Genomic DNA, 12347 nt, shown 5'->3' with positions numbered 1-12347 from the left:
CAAAGAATGTGAACACATACCCTTACATACTCAGCCTATTATAAGATTCCCAGGAGGGGCTAAACATAAGGCATGGATTTTTTCAGTTGTGTTAAATACTGAATAGATACAAAAATATTTTAAAAAGTCACATGAAGTATCAAACAACGCAATAATCACTGCACACCAGTTGAACTATCATTGTGCTTGAAGCTTCCCGTTGCCCTTCCCTGATTCCACGGTGGAGACACAAGAGTTGCCATTTATCAATCTTTTACTTATTTTTTTCTATTTGATAAAAGAAACTAGTATCGCCTTATTGTTTCGTTTTTTTTTCATTTCTTTAATCATTATGAAATGTAGTATCTTTTCATACACTTACTGGCTATTTGTATTTCTTCTATAAATTACTTAGTTATTTTCTTTCGGGTTGACTAGGGCATTTTACTTTCTGATTTATAGAAACTCTGCACGTTACTCTGCATTAACCCAATGCTATTACTTACGTTGCAAATAGTACCATGTCTTTCACCACTAAGTTTTACATTTTGATGTATCAATTTTCTTTCTGCCTTCCCAAGTTTAGATGAATTATTTTCCCATTCTTTAGAATTCTGTTTTTTAATTTAGATCTTTAATTGATATAGACTTTACTTTAGTACACGATGGGAAATGGGGCTCTAAGTTTATTTTCTTCCAGACACATAGCCAGTTTTTCCAATAGCATTTACTGAATAATTCCTTTCTCAATTGATGTAAAGAACTTTGTATTAAATTTTCACAGATATAAGTATGTGTGTGTACATGTGTATATGTGTGTGTGTGTGTGTGTGTGAGTATGGTGCATGTAGACACACACACACACACAGCTGTTTGGGACTCAGTTCTCTTCCACGGTTCTGTCTAGCCTGGAGTACGACCAAGAGAACTTACTTACCTGTCCCTCTTCGTCAAAAGCCATGACGACCACAGCAACTCCGAACTTCTTGATCCTCCTGGCCTTCTCCAGGAAGTCGGCCTCTCCCTCCTTCAGGCTGATGCTGTTGACAATGCATTTCCCCTGGCAGCACTTGAGCCCGGCTTCAATCACAGCGAAATTGGAAGAGTCAATGCACAAGGGCACCTGAGCTCACCAAGGGCAGAAAAATCACAGAAAGGCAACAAGTCACCACAAAGGCCCTTCCACGGACTCCTAAACAGTCCTTATTTCTTCCTTAGGAAAACAATAAACAATAATAGTAGTGTGACATAGATGGGGCTTTCATGTACTTGTTCTTAAAGCCCAAAATACTTGGAGTAATTCCAGTCTTACGAGAGAGCCCATGCATGAAGGGCCAGAAGTTTCTAACTCAAAGATCACAGCTAAATATAAGAATGGAAGAGCTGGTCGGTTCACTGCCTTCAGTTTACACTTTCAAGTGCCTATGCTCTGTGGCCAGCACCTCACACAGGATCCCCATGTCCCTCATCTGACTCTGGGATTAAGGCTTAGCTTCGCCCTTGGGAGCAGCCCTCTGGCCAAGTTATTCAAATTAAGTTCTGCCTTTAGAAAAATTAAGTTCCTGATGGAAAAAGGAAATGGGTGTTACTATTAGAAAGTAAATGAAGATGTAATATTTAACAGGTGCACATAACTAAAATAAAAGACAAACTTGGAATGCGCAGATGAGAACAGGTTCATTTTTAATATTCTACACGCATTCATGCCTGTGCCAGGAAAGGTGGTGGAAAGGGCTTCAAGAAGGAACAGGGCAGCTGATCTAAGCCCCATTATTAATGAATTCATACTTAAAAGACACTTCCTCTCTTTTTTTTTTTTTATGACACTTTCTCTTAACAGAGATTTTTAGGTTGATAGTGTTTGTTTGTTTTTTCTTTTAGCATTTTAAAATTTTGTTCTACTCTCTTCTAGTCACCATGGTTTCTAATGAGAAGTCAGCTATTAATTGAATTGTTATTTCCTTGCCTGTTATTCCCATGCATTTTTCTTTTGCTGCTTTCAAGGTTTATTTGTTGTCTTTGGTTTTTAACAGTTTGATTACAAACCAGGCTTCTGTGTGTTTATTTTGTTTGATGCTTCCTGAGCATCTTGTATGAGCAAATTTATGTCTCCATCAAATCTTTAGCTATTAATTTGCCAAATGTTTTTTCTAATCCTCTATCTATCTCCTCTCCTGGTATTCCAAGTGCATATTCATTAAATTAACCACGCTGGCTGTCTTGTTAAATTGCCTCTTTCATAGCTAATTTTTTTGTCTGCCTGATCTTTCCATCAAGTAAGAACATGATGTTGAAATTCTGAAATAAAGACAAATCAAGAACATTGTTAAAATCCATCATGATGGATTAATTCTGTCCTGTAGAGCTCCTAAATGTTGTTTTACATATTTTGTGACTATTTTATTAGATAAATGCAAGTTCAAAATTTAAAGAAAAAAATAATAATTAAGTGACGATCATGTTAGGCCCCATGCTAGATTCGGAGACAATGGTAGGGGAGGCAGGTCCCTGGCTTTCCTGAACTTATACAGATAAATGATTAAACAAGTAGTGACAGAAAGTGTGGGAAATGCTAGAGCACAGGCTACCATGAAAGCGTATTCCTGAGGGACCAAAGGCAATCCGTGACAGAGGAGAAGTTGGGAGGGAGATTCAGGAAGAGGGGCCCAGGGCAGTCAGCAGTTCCTTAAGGCACACAGTTTTGGCCATACGGAACCAGGAATCCCCGGATGTAGCTCTGTCCTGCCATACTAGTAATGACAGGTATGCTAGGAAAAAGGTCAAACACAATGACAACACCAAGTCAATGTTTTAAAGCACCTACTGACACTTTGGTGTCCCAACCTTGCTGTTGAAAACGTGCTGGTCAAACACTTTTATGGTCTACTCCAGTTGTTCAAAATTTGGTCTCAAATAAATTTTAGTAGTAGGTCAAAACCAGGAGAGATTAAGAAAGAAAACTTCTTGTAGCCATCAGAGCATTAATTAATAATGTCTTAAATTACATATCCTTCACAGTTAACAAGGTTATTTTTATCTTTATAATTCACAAAGCAGGCGTGATTATTCCCATTTCAGAGATGAGAAAGGAAACGAGTCGATGGAAAGCAGACTCACAGGGTGACCTGATCGTAAGTTCCTCACAGGGCAGGTCAAGGTGGACAGTCTGGCCCCAGGCATGTTAACTAGTTCAGTCAAATGTTTATCTTCGCCTGAAGCAAACCCTGTCCTTTGTTTCTGTGCAACCGGATTAGCACACCTTTGAAATAACCACTCAAGGGAGAACATTATCTTATTAACTATCGTGTAACCCAGTCCCCGCCTTGCTTTCTCCCACCTTCAGCTAATCTTCCTTAATTCCAAATGCATAAAAGAAACGGCAAAACTGTCATTTTCCGGAGGATCTGAGATCTTGCTTTCCAGCATTTCGTAGGTTTGGCTCAAAATCTTATCAAAATTCTCTACAGGATTGGATGTTCTTATGTTAACAGGTCAATAGCTACTTGACTTGCCTGGGATTATAAAGCAAGTCTTCTGACTCCCAACATAGCCCTCTTCCCACTGCTCAGCTGAAAAACAACTGCTCCCCATCTGACTCTAATTTTGAACAAGTCATTTAGCTTCTCTGCCCCTTAAATTCTCAAAATGTTTACTTCCCAGAGGAGTGATGAGAACTTTTTAATAAGAGTTTTAAGACACAAAGGAAGGACTGGTTAATGTAATTCACTGCTTACTGCAAGACTTCGAGCTTAAGCATTTGCTGAAACCTAATAAAAAACTGACAGCCCTATTCTCTTAAAGCACTAAGAAGTTTCTTTTTAAAAAAAAACTTCAAAAATCACTCCTTATCACAAATTCAATGGTAGAGAAATGAAGTGAGATGGTTAAATTTCAGAAATCAACTAAATTTTTTAAAAGACTGACACAAAAATTAACTTTCATCTTTTAAAGAATAAATGTAAAAGCTGACATAATACCTTGATTTAATCTTGTTTTGTGATTTTGTCTTACTCTGATAAGCCTATAAAGGTCTCTTCTTCCTGTGATATGGAAGAATTTACTGAGTTCCCTTATCTACTGTAGGAATGGAACTAATGATTTTGTAGGAAGTGTTAAGTATATCCTTCAGAGACACAAAAAGTGGGTTCTTAGTCTATCCAGACATCAGAGGAAATAAACAATTCTTGTGACCAATTCCAGAAGCCTTGGAAACAGCCAAGCTGAACTCATATTTCTCTTTGAACTCTGGTTTTTATCGTAAAGCTAACATTAAGTGAGAAAACTGACAATCAGAAACTACTGGGCTTTCCATGTCAGAAAACAGAAAACCAGTGTAGGAGATGACAGGTGAGTGGGACAAATGACAATGTTAAATGAGTGACAGAGCAAGACATGCAAAATCCCTTGATGAATAAAAACTTTGTACAACCTTGGCAATGTCAGGCTCGGCACCAATGAAGTTGCAAAATCTGATCATTGCACTTGGGCCATCTAGCATGCCGTCATCCATGTTGATATCCAACACCTGGGCTCCCATTTCCACCTGTACTTTGGCCACACTCAGTGCTTCCTGAGGGAAGAATGTGAGAGGAAGCAGCATGAGAATGAGGTGACTCGAAGAAGGCTGACCAAGCCCTCCCTCGCCGTCCCAGCAGTGCTTGCCAAATCATATTAGACTCACTGGCCGGCCTCCCCAACTCTGGGCCTGTTCTCCACCCATCGACACCACAGATTAACCTTAGTAACATCTCTCCCACATCATTTCACTACTCAGAATCCACTGAGGCTCTGTTTCTCTGCCATAAAGAATCTACTTCTCAGCCTGGTGTTCAGGCCTTCTGTGACCTGGCCCCATCTTCTTACCTAACTGTTCTTCCCATTCCTCTCCCTCTGGTCCCCTGCACCCAGCCATGTCTGTCTCCACCTCTGTGTCACACATCATGTTGTCCCCTCTGCTGGGAATACAATCCCCTTCCTGTCTATATTGTGTAAGACTCAGCTCAAGTCTCATCTCCAAGAAAAGTCCTTGGAGAAACCATCCAAAATGTATATAACTCTTCAGTGTTTGCCAAAACATGCAAAGCATTCATTGCAGCCTGTTGATAGGAGTTACATGAAATATGAGTTAGATAAATGTCAGCAGGTTTTTCAGATCCTTTAAGACACTATTATACACTGTAAATCTCCACAAACAGAATACAATACGCAGCATGTCCCACTATGACCACTTAAGGACTGTCTTGTAGGATCAGTGTTCCAGAGCACGTACTTTGGGGAACACTGCTTATTCCCCAACAGTCTGCTGCTTCTAAACCTCTGTAACAATTATAATCATTATCACATAATTTCCTATATTGCCATTTCCTCACGATTTCATAAGTACTAGCTTATTCCTCGAAGCAGATTTTAAGTGTTTGGAAATCTAGAAAGGTCTGTGTCTCCCACTCTCCTCTGAACAATGCTCAGAAAAATATACATGTTCAATAATGCTCTCTAACTGATTGATACACCGGACCTTATTTTGTTTAAGTCTTGATTGTGCACTTCATAGTGTGATAATGTTTTCTTACCCCAAGAAAACCAGGTAGAAATGTTTAGCAATCACTGTGACAGAACAGGCATGAGGCTCTTTAGCATATGCCACAAGGAAAGACCCTTCATAATGACCCAAGGTTACACAGAGCAAAAGGATCACAGTAAAACCCAGCAAATCAAAAATGTTTCGAGATCAACAGTGTTTTAAATACAGTAAAGAATAAAGTGAAGTGTGACAATCCCTGTTCTTGAAGGCCTCACATTTAGTCGAGGACAAATGACACAGGCATACACCTAAAAAGCTACTGGTGCCGTCACACAGTGTGTGTCACATGCCAAGACCTCCTGGACGCCAGCAAGGGCAAGGGCTCTGTGGACTGAAATGGAGAAAGCTCCCTGAGGGAGCGTCTTCAGCTGGGCCCTGGATGATGGACTGGAGAGAGACTGCAAGCAACCTGGTGAGTGAGACCAGAGGTCAAATGACTTGGAAAAGAGAAATGTCAACACCTGACCTTTCCACTTCTGAGAGTCACAGAATAATAGCTTGTAGGCCCCACCGTGCCAAATTGGAAAGATGAAGTGATTTGGTTAAAGATGCTCACGCTGAACAAAAGGGCAGGAAACTGCTTTCAGGTCAGCGCTCTCTGATCCTTGAGGCATCACTGTTCATGGGAAACTAGACTCAAATGAGGCCTCCCTCCCACCGACCCCTTCCTGCTTCTACCATCATGTCCCGTGTCCTCTAAACAGATAGTAGAGTGATTAAGGGTTGAGCGTGGTAGACTTGGGGTCTATCATGACTGTAAAACAACGGCCTCCACCACACATCTGTAAAATGGGGTAATAACAGTACCGAACTCTTAGTCTGTGAAGATTAAAGGAGTCAAGACGCAAAGCACTTAGCACAGTGACTGCAGAGAAAGACCGTATTAAATGATAAATGTTACTCCCAGCCGTTTGCTTCTTCCTAAAATGCCCTCTGCTCTCTTTGATAGTACCAAATCTATCAAATTTGAGAGCTGAAAGGGACACCACAGAATGGACATAAGAATCCAAACCTAAGTAGAAACACTGCCAAATGAAGAACACTATGCAACTATGAAGGGCCATTAGGATTTCAGAAAGGAACCCACAAGAACAAGCCTCCAGGAATGTTCAGAGGACAGGTCAGGAAGGGAAGGCAGTTTGGGGCCTAAGTGGAGAGGACTAAATGATGGTCTAAGGAGTCTGGTTTTATCATCAATGCAGACCAGGTCCCCTGTGGAAGCTTCTGAACTGGGGAGCACATGACAAAAACACGTGGTGGCAGTGAGCAGTAGCAGGAATGACGGGAAGAGGATGGACAAGAACCGTCAGGCACTGGGGCACCGGGCCCTGCCGATGTGCTGCAGAGGGTGCCTCTGAGGGAGGCCATGGAGAAGTACTCAACAGGTCCCTTCAGGATGATAAATGGGCTCTTGGTGATTGAAACAAAGCCCGCTTTGATAGTGGTTTCTGGAAGATCTATTTCCTAAAGATTGCAAAACCTTTAACTCAGAGAAGTTTGATGATAAAATAAATCATCACTGAAGCCCAAACCAAATCCCTCCATTTTTAATTTCATATTTGCATCTGGACAGATGTTTAGGGTAGGTTCTATTTGGATTAAATTTTCCCTATTCATAGAGTGACCAAACTTAAAAATACTATGGCTGACCTGTCACGTGACCCTTCCCAAGGCAGGGCCTCCTCTTTCTTTTGTGTTGCGTGTTCAGGCTACAGCTAACAGAATAAGCACCTCTACTCTGATGTGGCCACATTACATTGATAAACATTACTTTGATGTGAGGAACGGAAGATAAATTTTCTTGGCTTTGCCTTTCCCTAGAAGGGTTGAGAAGCCAAAATGAAGAGCGTTCTCAAGTTTTTAAACTTATTTCACAAGTAATAGAAATAGCTAGGACCTCCTATCTCATCCCACTTCATACTCCAAATGCAGTGCTTTTTGACAAATATTGACAACAGCAGTTTCGATTTTTCAAAGCCTCATCCTCCCACCAGCCCAGCCTGCTACAAACACGCATTATAGTTCTTCTCACACCTCCCAGCACCTTAGATAACACAATCAAAGGCTATCCAAGGAGCTGTTTCATTTCCATGCTGTCTAGCCAAAAACATGGCAGATGCCTCAAGGGTCGTATTGAGATGCTCACCTCATAGCTTCCTGCCATAATGAGTTTCGCAAACTTCCGGGATCCCGCTACGTTACAGCGTTCTCCAATGTTAACAAAATTGGTGTATGGTCCAATCCTGAAGGGCTCCAGACCTTAAAAAGAGAAGCAGTTTGAAAATTTCTGAAAATGCTTATGGTGACATGAGACAGAAGGAATGCAAATGTTTCCATGAGAAAGAAAAGAAGTTTGTGCCACAGCCCATCTGAAGGGACAGCAGATCCGATGTGGGGACAGGACTACCGCCTTCTCTCCTAGGGATATTTAAACTATTATGTTGCAGCTACATTTACAACCAGAACTCTCAAAAGGAGAAATATTGCAGGGTTTTCTCTCTAAAGAGCTGAATCATACCAGCTCTGAGAAACAAGGAAAAATTATCAGCATATCCCTATTTAACCAAGAGTCTAGGTCAAAAGCCATGACGTCACAATCAAAAGGACTGTTCCACAGCTGTCTACGCAGACGTCAGCTGAAGCCAAATGGAACAAGCTTGCTAATCCCACCAGCTTTACCACGTCTCTTTGATCCAAAGTCCAAGAACCCATAACCAGCAAGGCCGAACGGAGTCAGGAAGGGGCCAGGCCAAGCCCTGGGACACGGGTCACTATGGCAGGTCCGCATTCATGAGCTGACTCTGGGCAAGCCACTTGGGCTTTCTGCACGTCTTCCCTTATGTGCCAAGGGGCAATAACATCCGCCCCGTTCCAGGCCAATGGAGGGGCAAAATCAGATAATAAATGTGGATACGTTACACTGAGGTAAAAACAACATTTGGTGTAAAGCATCACTATAGAAAAGGCCTTTAACCATTTTGTTCTACTCGTTGTATTTCACGTATCAGGAGAGGGAGTCCTGCCAATGGGTAACAGGCAGGCTCTGGGGTCAGCCAGCCTCAGGTGCAAGCCATTCCCAACTGTCTTAGTGAGCAAGCCAGGTGATTATCTCTCAGCCTCTGAGTTTATAAAATTCAGACAGTAAAAGTATCTGCATCACAATGTTATTATAAAAATGAGACTAAATACATTGATAAACATAAAATTAGCACCAGCAATCATTGCTGCTGTTGTTAATAAAAGAAAATAGCTTTTAAGTCCTTTGCCAAAGCACTGATTGAAGAAGAGACAGATATGGGGGAGAGGAAAACAGGGAATACAGACGGGTATCTGTTCACTGGTCAGGATGACCGACCATCTCTTCCCAGTCTGGGCTTGCGATTTCCCTTCCCACTGGTAATGACCCTCACAGCCTCACCCCTCCATGCGAACCTCAGGGAATCCCTGATCCCTAGTCAGACCCTGAGGCTTGCAAGGCAGGCAATCTCAGATACAGGCATTTAAATGAGATCCTGCATCACAGTCCTAACAGCATTTCCCACAAAGCACTTCTGATCTATTGAGAACACAAAGTAGCTGATTTAAAAGCTACATTTTTCACAAGGATGCAATTTATAAAAGAGCAATTTTAAAAAGTGTATTTGATGTCATTTTTAAAAATCTGATTGAAGATGATTTTTAAAGCAATTTAGAGATAGAAGAAATTCAAATCAGAAAAAAAGATTTTCATTCTTACATATAAATTTTTTTAAAAAATCATTTCTAATGATTCTCTTCTTGTTTCAATTTTGGCAAAGGTTGACGATTTTAATTGTCAATCATGGTTGAAGTCAATTAATAGCTTTCAGATCTAAGAATGAAACACACTATCCTACCAAAACTCCATCTGACAAAGCCACTTTTGGGGGTAAGGGATGTGTCACTGTCATGCAGGAGACCCTGCTCGCTGCGCCATTTGTCATGCGGGGTCTCTGCTCCCGCTCCCCATACAAGAACGCAGGATATGGTGAGGCCAAAAAGGAACACACAAGGAGCCATAGATAGGGGAGTCATACCACTATATTCTCTCTGGCGGCACTATACTCTCAATGGAGGCTGGATCCACACTGTCCGCAAACCGCCATCCACACTTGCCAGCCCAGCCACCATCTTCTTGCTAGCCCCCATTCTTTCCTCTCTCTTTTCCCTCTTCTCTGCTAGCGTAGCCACAGCAGTTATATTAGTGGCCAATGGCTCACTGGTTACAGCTGACGGCCAACTAGCCACAGCTGATGGCCATGCAATCACAGTTGGCCATTTACTACCTGCGCCAGCACCTGTCTATGTGAGGCCGCGAGCCTGGAAACTGCTTTCTGGGGCTCCGCCCCCACAGTCACAAATCATAAACTCCTCTTCCTCTAACCTCATCCTGTCTTTGGAACATAAGAAGAAAACAGGGCGGCCTGATGAGGTGTGTAGCTAGCCCAGCCTCACACTCCCTCACTGCTTAATTCTATGCAGGATGTTGTGAATGAGAAAAGTCTATATTACTATTGCTGGCACTCGTATTTCATTTCACTTCTCTTAGGAGAACATAAGGAACAAAAATATCTCAATTTAAAGAAAAGTTAAATTCTCAATTATTAGAGTACATAATTCCCCATGTGTGCGATTTGCAGGTTCTCTAACAATCTGTTTATACATTTTTTTGGTTTAAAGATACTGTCAGGAATGTCATTAAAGTATTGTGGGGAAAATATAAAATTTAAAGTTTCAAATTTAAAGTTATTTTCTAACAGTTGGCACGATGAACTATTTTACCAGTGTTCCTATTTGAACATCAAAACTCATTCTTTCTCAGGGAGGTTGCTGTACCTCACAGAACTGCCTGAGGACAACAGAAAAATTAACACAACTCTGTAAAGTGCTGAACACGTGACAAATGTTAGATCATGACAATAATATTTTAGAAACAATTAAAATTTTCTAGAAAGAGGCTGCTGTCATTATAAAACATTGAGCCTAGTAGCAAACCTGATAAAGAGAATTGTTAGGCTGTGGCCAAGAGAATGCTTCCAGAACAGTGCACAGCAGAGACGGGAACATGTGACTTCTAATTCTAACCAAGGGCCCCTGAGCAAATCACCTCCCTTCTCATGTTTCCCAGAAGTTAACGTCACCCCTAGAAAAATACAGGGCTTCTCAATGAGAAAAACATATACTCTTCTTTGACGTAATAAACAAGTGCTTGGCACAAACATCACCACCACTTCGGATAAACATACTAAATTAATCTGCAAACGGTTTCTGAAATCACACAAGCCACATCTTGCAGACTTACCAGATAGTAGCAAATGCCCGTCAAACACAGTGGCAGGTGGAACCCGAGGCTTACAGTTTTTCACAGCTTCAGCAATTTCCCTGAGTTAAAAGAGAAAACACTATACCCATTAATTCAGAATAAAATAAAATTAAACTAATTTCCAGCAATGAAATTAAGCCTATTTATCATAATTATGCGTAATTATATGCCTTGTTCCAAACGTGCAGCAACAATTATGCCTTTTAGTTCTCTCAGCTGTGCAGAAATGAATCCCTGAACTGCTTTCCGTACCTGCCCAGTCTGCTGATCACTGAGTCTACCAGTTTCTGTACTGAGATGTGAACCTAGAGATAGCGATGATTTGCATGAATGCAAACTGTACATCTCGTCGTCCCTTTCCCAAACCCACAGAGGTCCTTTACTCCAGCAAGTCCACACGTGAACTATGTCCTTGCTGCTTACTGAGTAGTTCAAAAGAAACAGGCCTTCATCGCTGAGAAGGAGTAGCAAACAGGAGAGGAGACGCCAGGATATTAAATCCTTCAGGTTTGTTTTTTCCAAGCATAGCACGCACATAGTAGGGAGGGTACATAGGAATATATCACTAAAACTCCAAAATAACTCCTAAAAGTGTTTCAATTATTAATACTTGTTTTAACCTAATCAGTTTGAATGCATTATGTCTTTGATCAACCTGGAAAAATCTGGCTACTCCACTAAATTTATCAAGACCTGTATGAACAGCTCACTCTACTGCCCCCCAAATCAGTATGCAGATGTCAAAGTAAAAGCAGCAAACAGGTGTGTGTGCTACATTACACGCATGCACGTACACATGCACTAGACTGATAGACAGAGACACATATATCTACATGTATATAAATACACACATATTTTTTAAAACAACTCTTTTTAAAGAGATAACCTTAAAAACAAAGATCCAAAGACAACCTACCTTCACCTATTGATAGCTTTCAGAGATTATTTTAAAGATGTTAAAAAATTAGAAAGACTCTTAATAGAGTCTATCACAGAAATCAACAAAAGCACTGAAATATTAGGTAATTCAATAAACAAAACATATTATACACATGAAAACAGACTCAGAACAGTGAGATGAATGGCTCAAAATATGACCATCAGTCACTGCAGGGGAAAAAACAAACACAAACCATCCTAAACTGTTCCGTTTCACTGAAGTGCCATCCTCTCAGGAGCCACACAAGTGCAAGGACCGCACAGCACTTCACTGGGCTCCCTTCCTCACGCCCTCACTGGACAACCAGAAAGGTAGAGACACTTCTCCCAGCCTCAGGTGCTTGTGGCCTTAGTGTCTTTTCCTTCAGGAGAGAATCTAAGGGAGGCAGGTATCTGCCCATAAGAAATGTGTGTTAGGGCAGAATGTTATCATATCTGGGATTTGCTTTACAGTAGTCTAAGGGGAAAAAAGTTGAGGACTAGGTAAAATAGGAATAGCAAATGTTG

General features: G+C 41.1%; 1 protein-coding gene across 4 annotated transcripts in view; it reads right to left on the bottom strand.

Moving 5' to 3' along the window:
• Window positions 1-12347, bottom strand: part of MTR (5-methyltetrahydrofolate-homocysteine methyltransferase) — an 83650-nt gene that overhangs the window by 51866 nt on the left and 19437 nt on the right. For all 4 annotated transcript variants that reach the window (XR_012490813.2, XM_074316754.2, XM_074316752.2 and 1 more), the window contains exons 12-15: window positions 10881-10960; window positions 7707-7819; window positions 4409-4549; window positions 917-1102 (exon numbers count right to left, since the gene is read on the bottom strand). Coding sequence is in view for 3 of the 4 variants with exons in the window: in XM_074316754.2 (XP_074172855.2) it covers window positions 917-1102; window positions 4409-4549; window positions 7707-7819; window positions 10881-10960 (520 nt within the window). In the remaining variant the exon portion in view is untranslated. The remainder of the gene's footprint in view (window positions 1-916; window positions 1103-4408; window positions 4550-7706; window positions 7820-10880; window positions 10961-12347) is intronic.

The sequence above is a fragment of the Rhinolophus sinicus genome, chromosome 6 (assembly GCF_057876585.1).
Source record: "Rhinolophus sinicus isolate RSI-liver-muscle chromosome 6, RSI-T2T, whole genome shotgun sequence".
Lineage (NCBI taxonomy): Eukaryota > Metazoa > Chordata > Mammalia > Chiroptera > Rhinolophidae > Rhinolophus > Rhinolophus sinicus.
The sequence above is the reverse complement of the archived record's forward strand: the minus strand, read 5'-3'. Positions and strand labels throughout refer to the sequence as shown.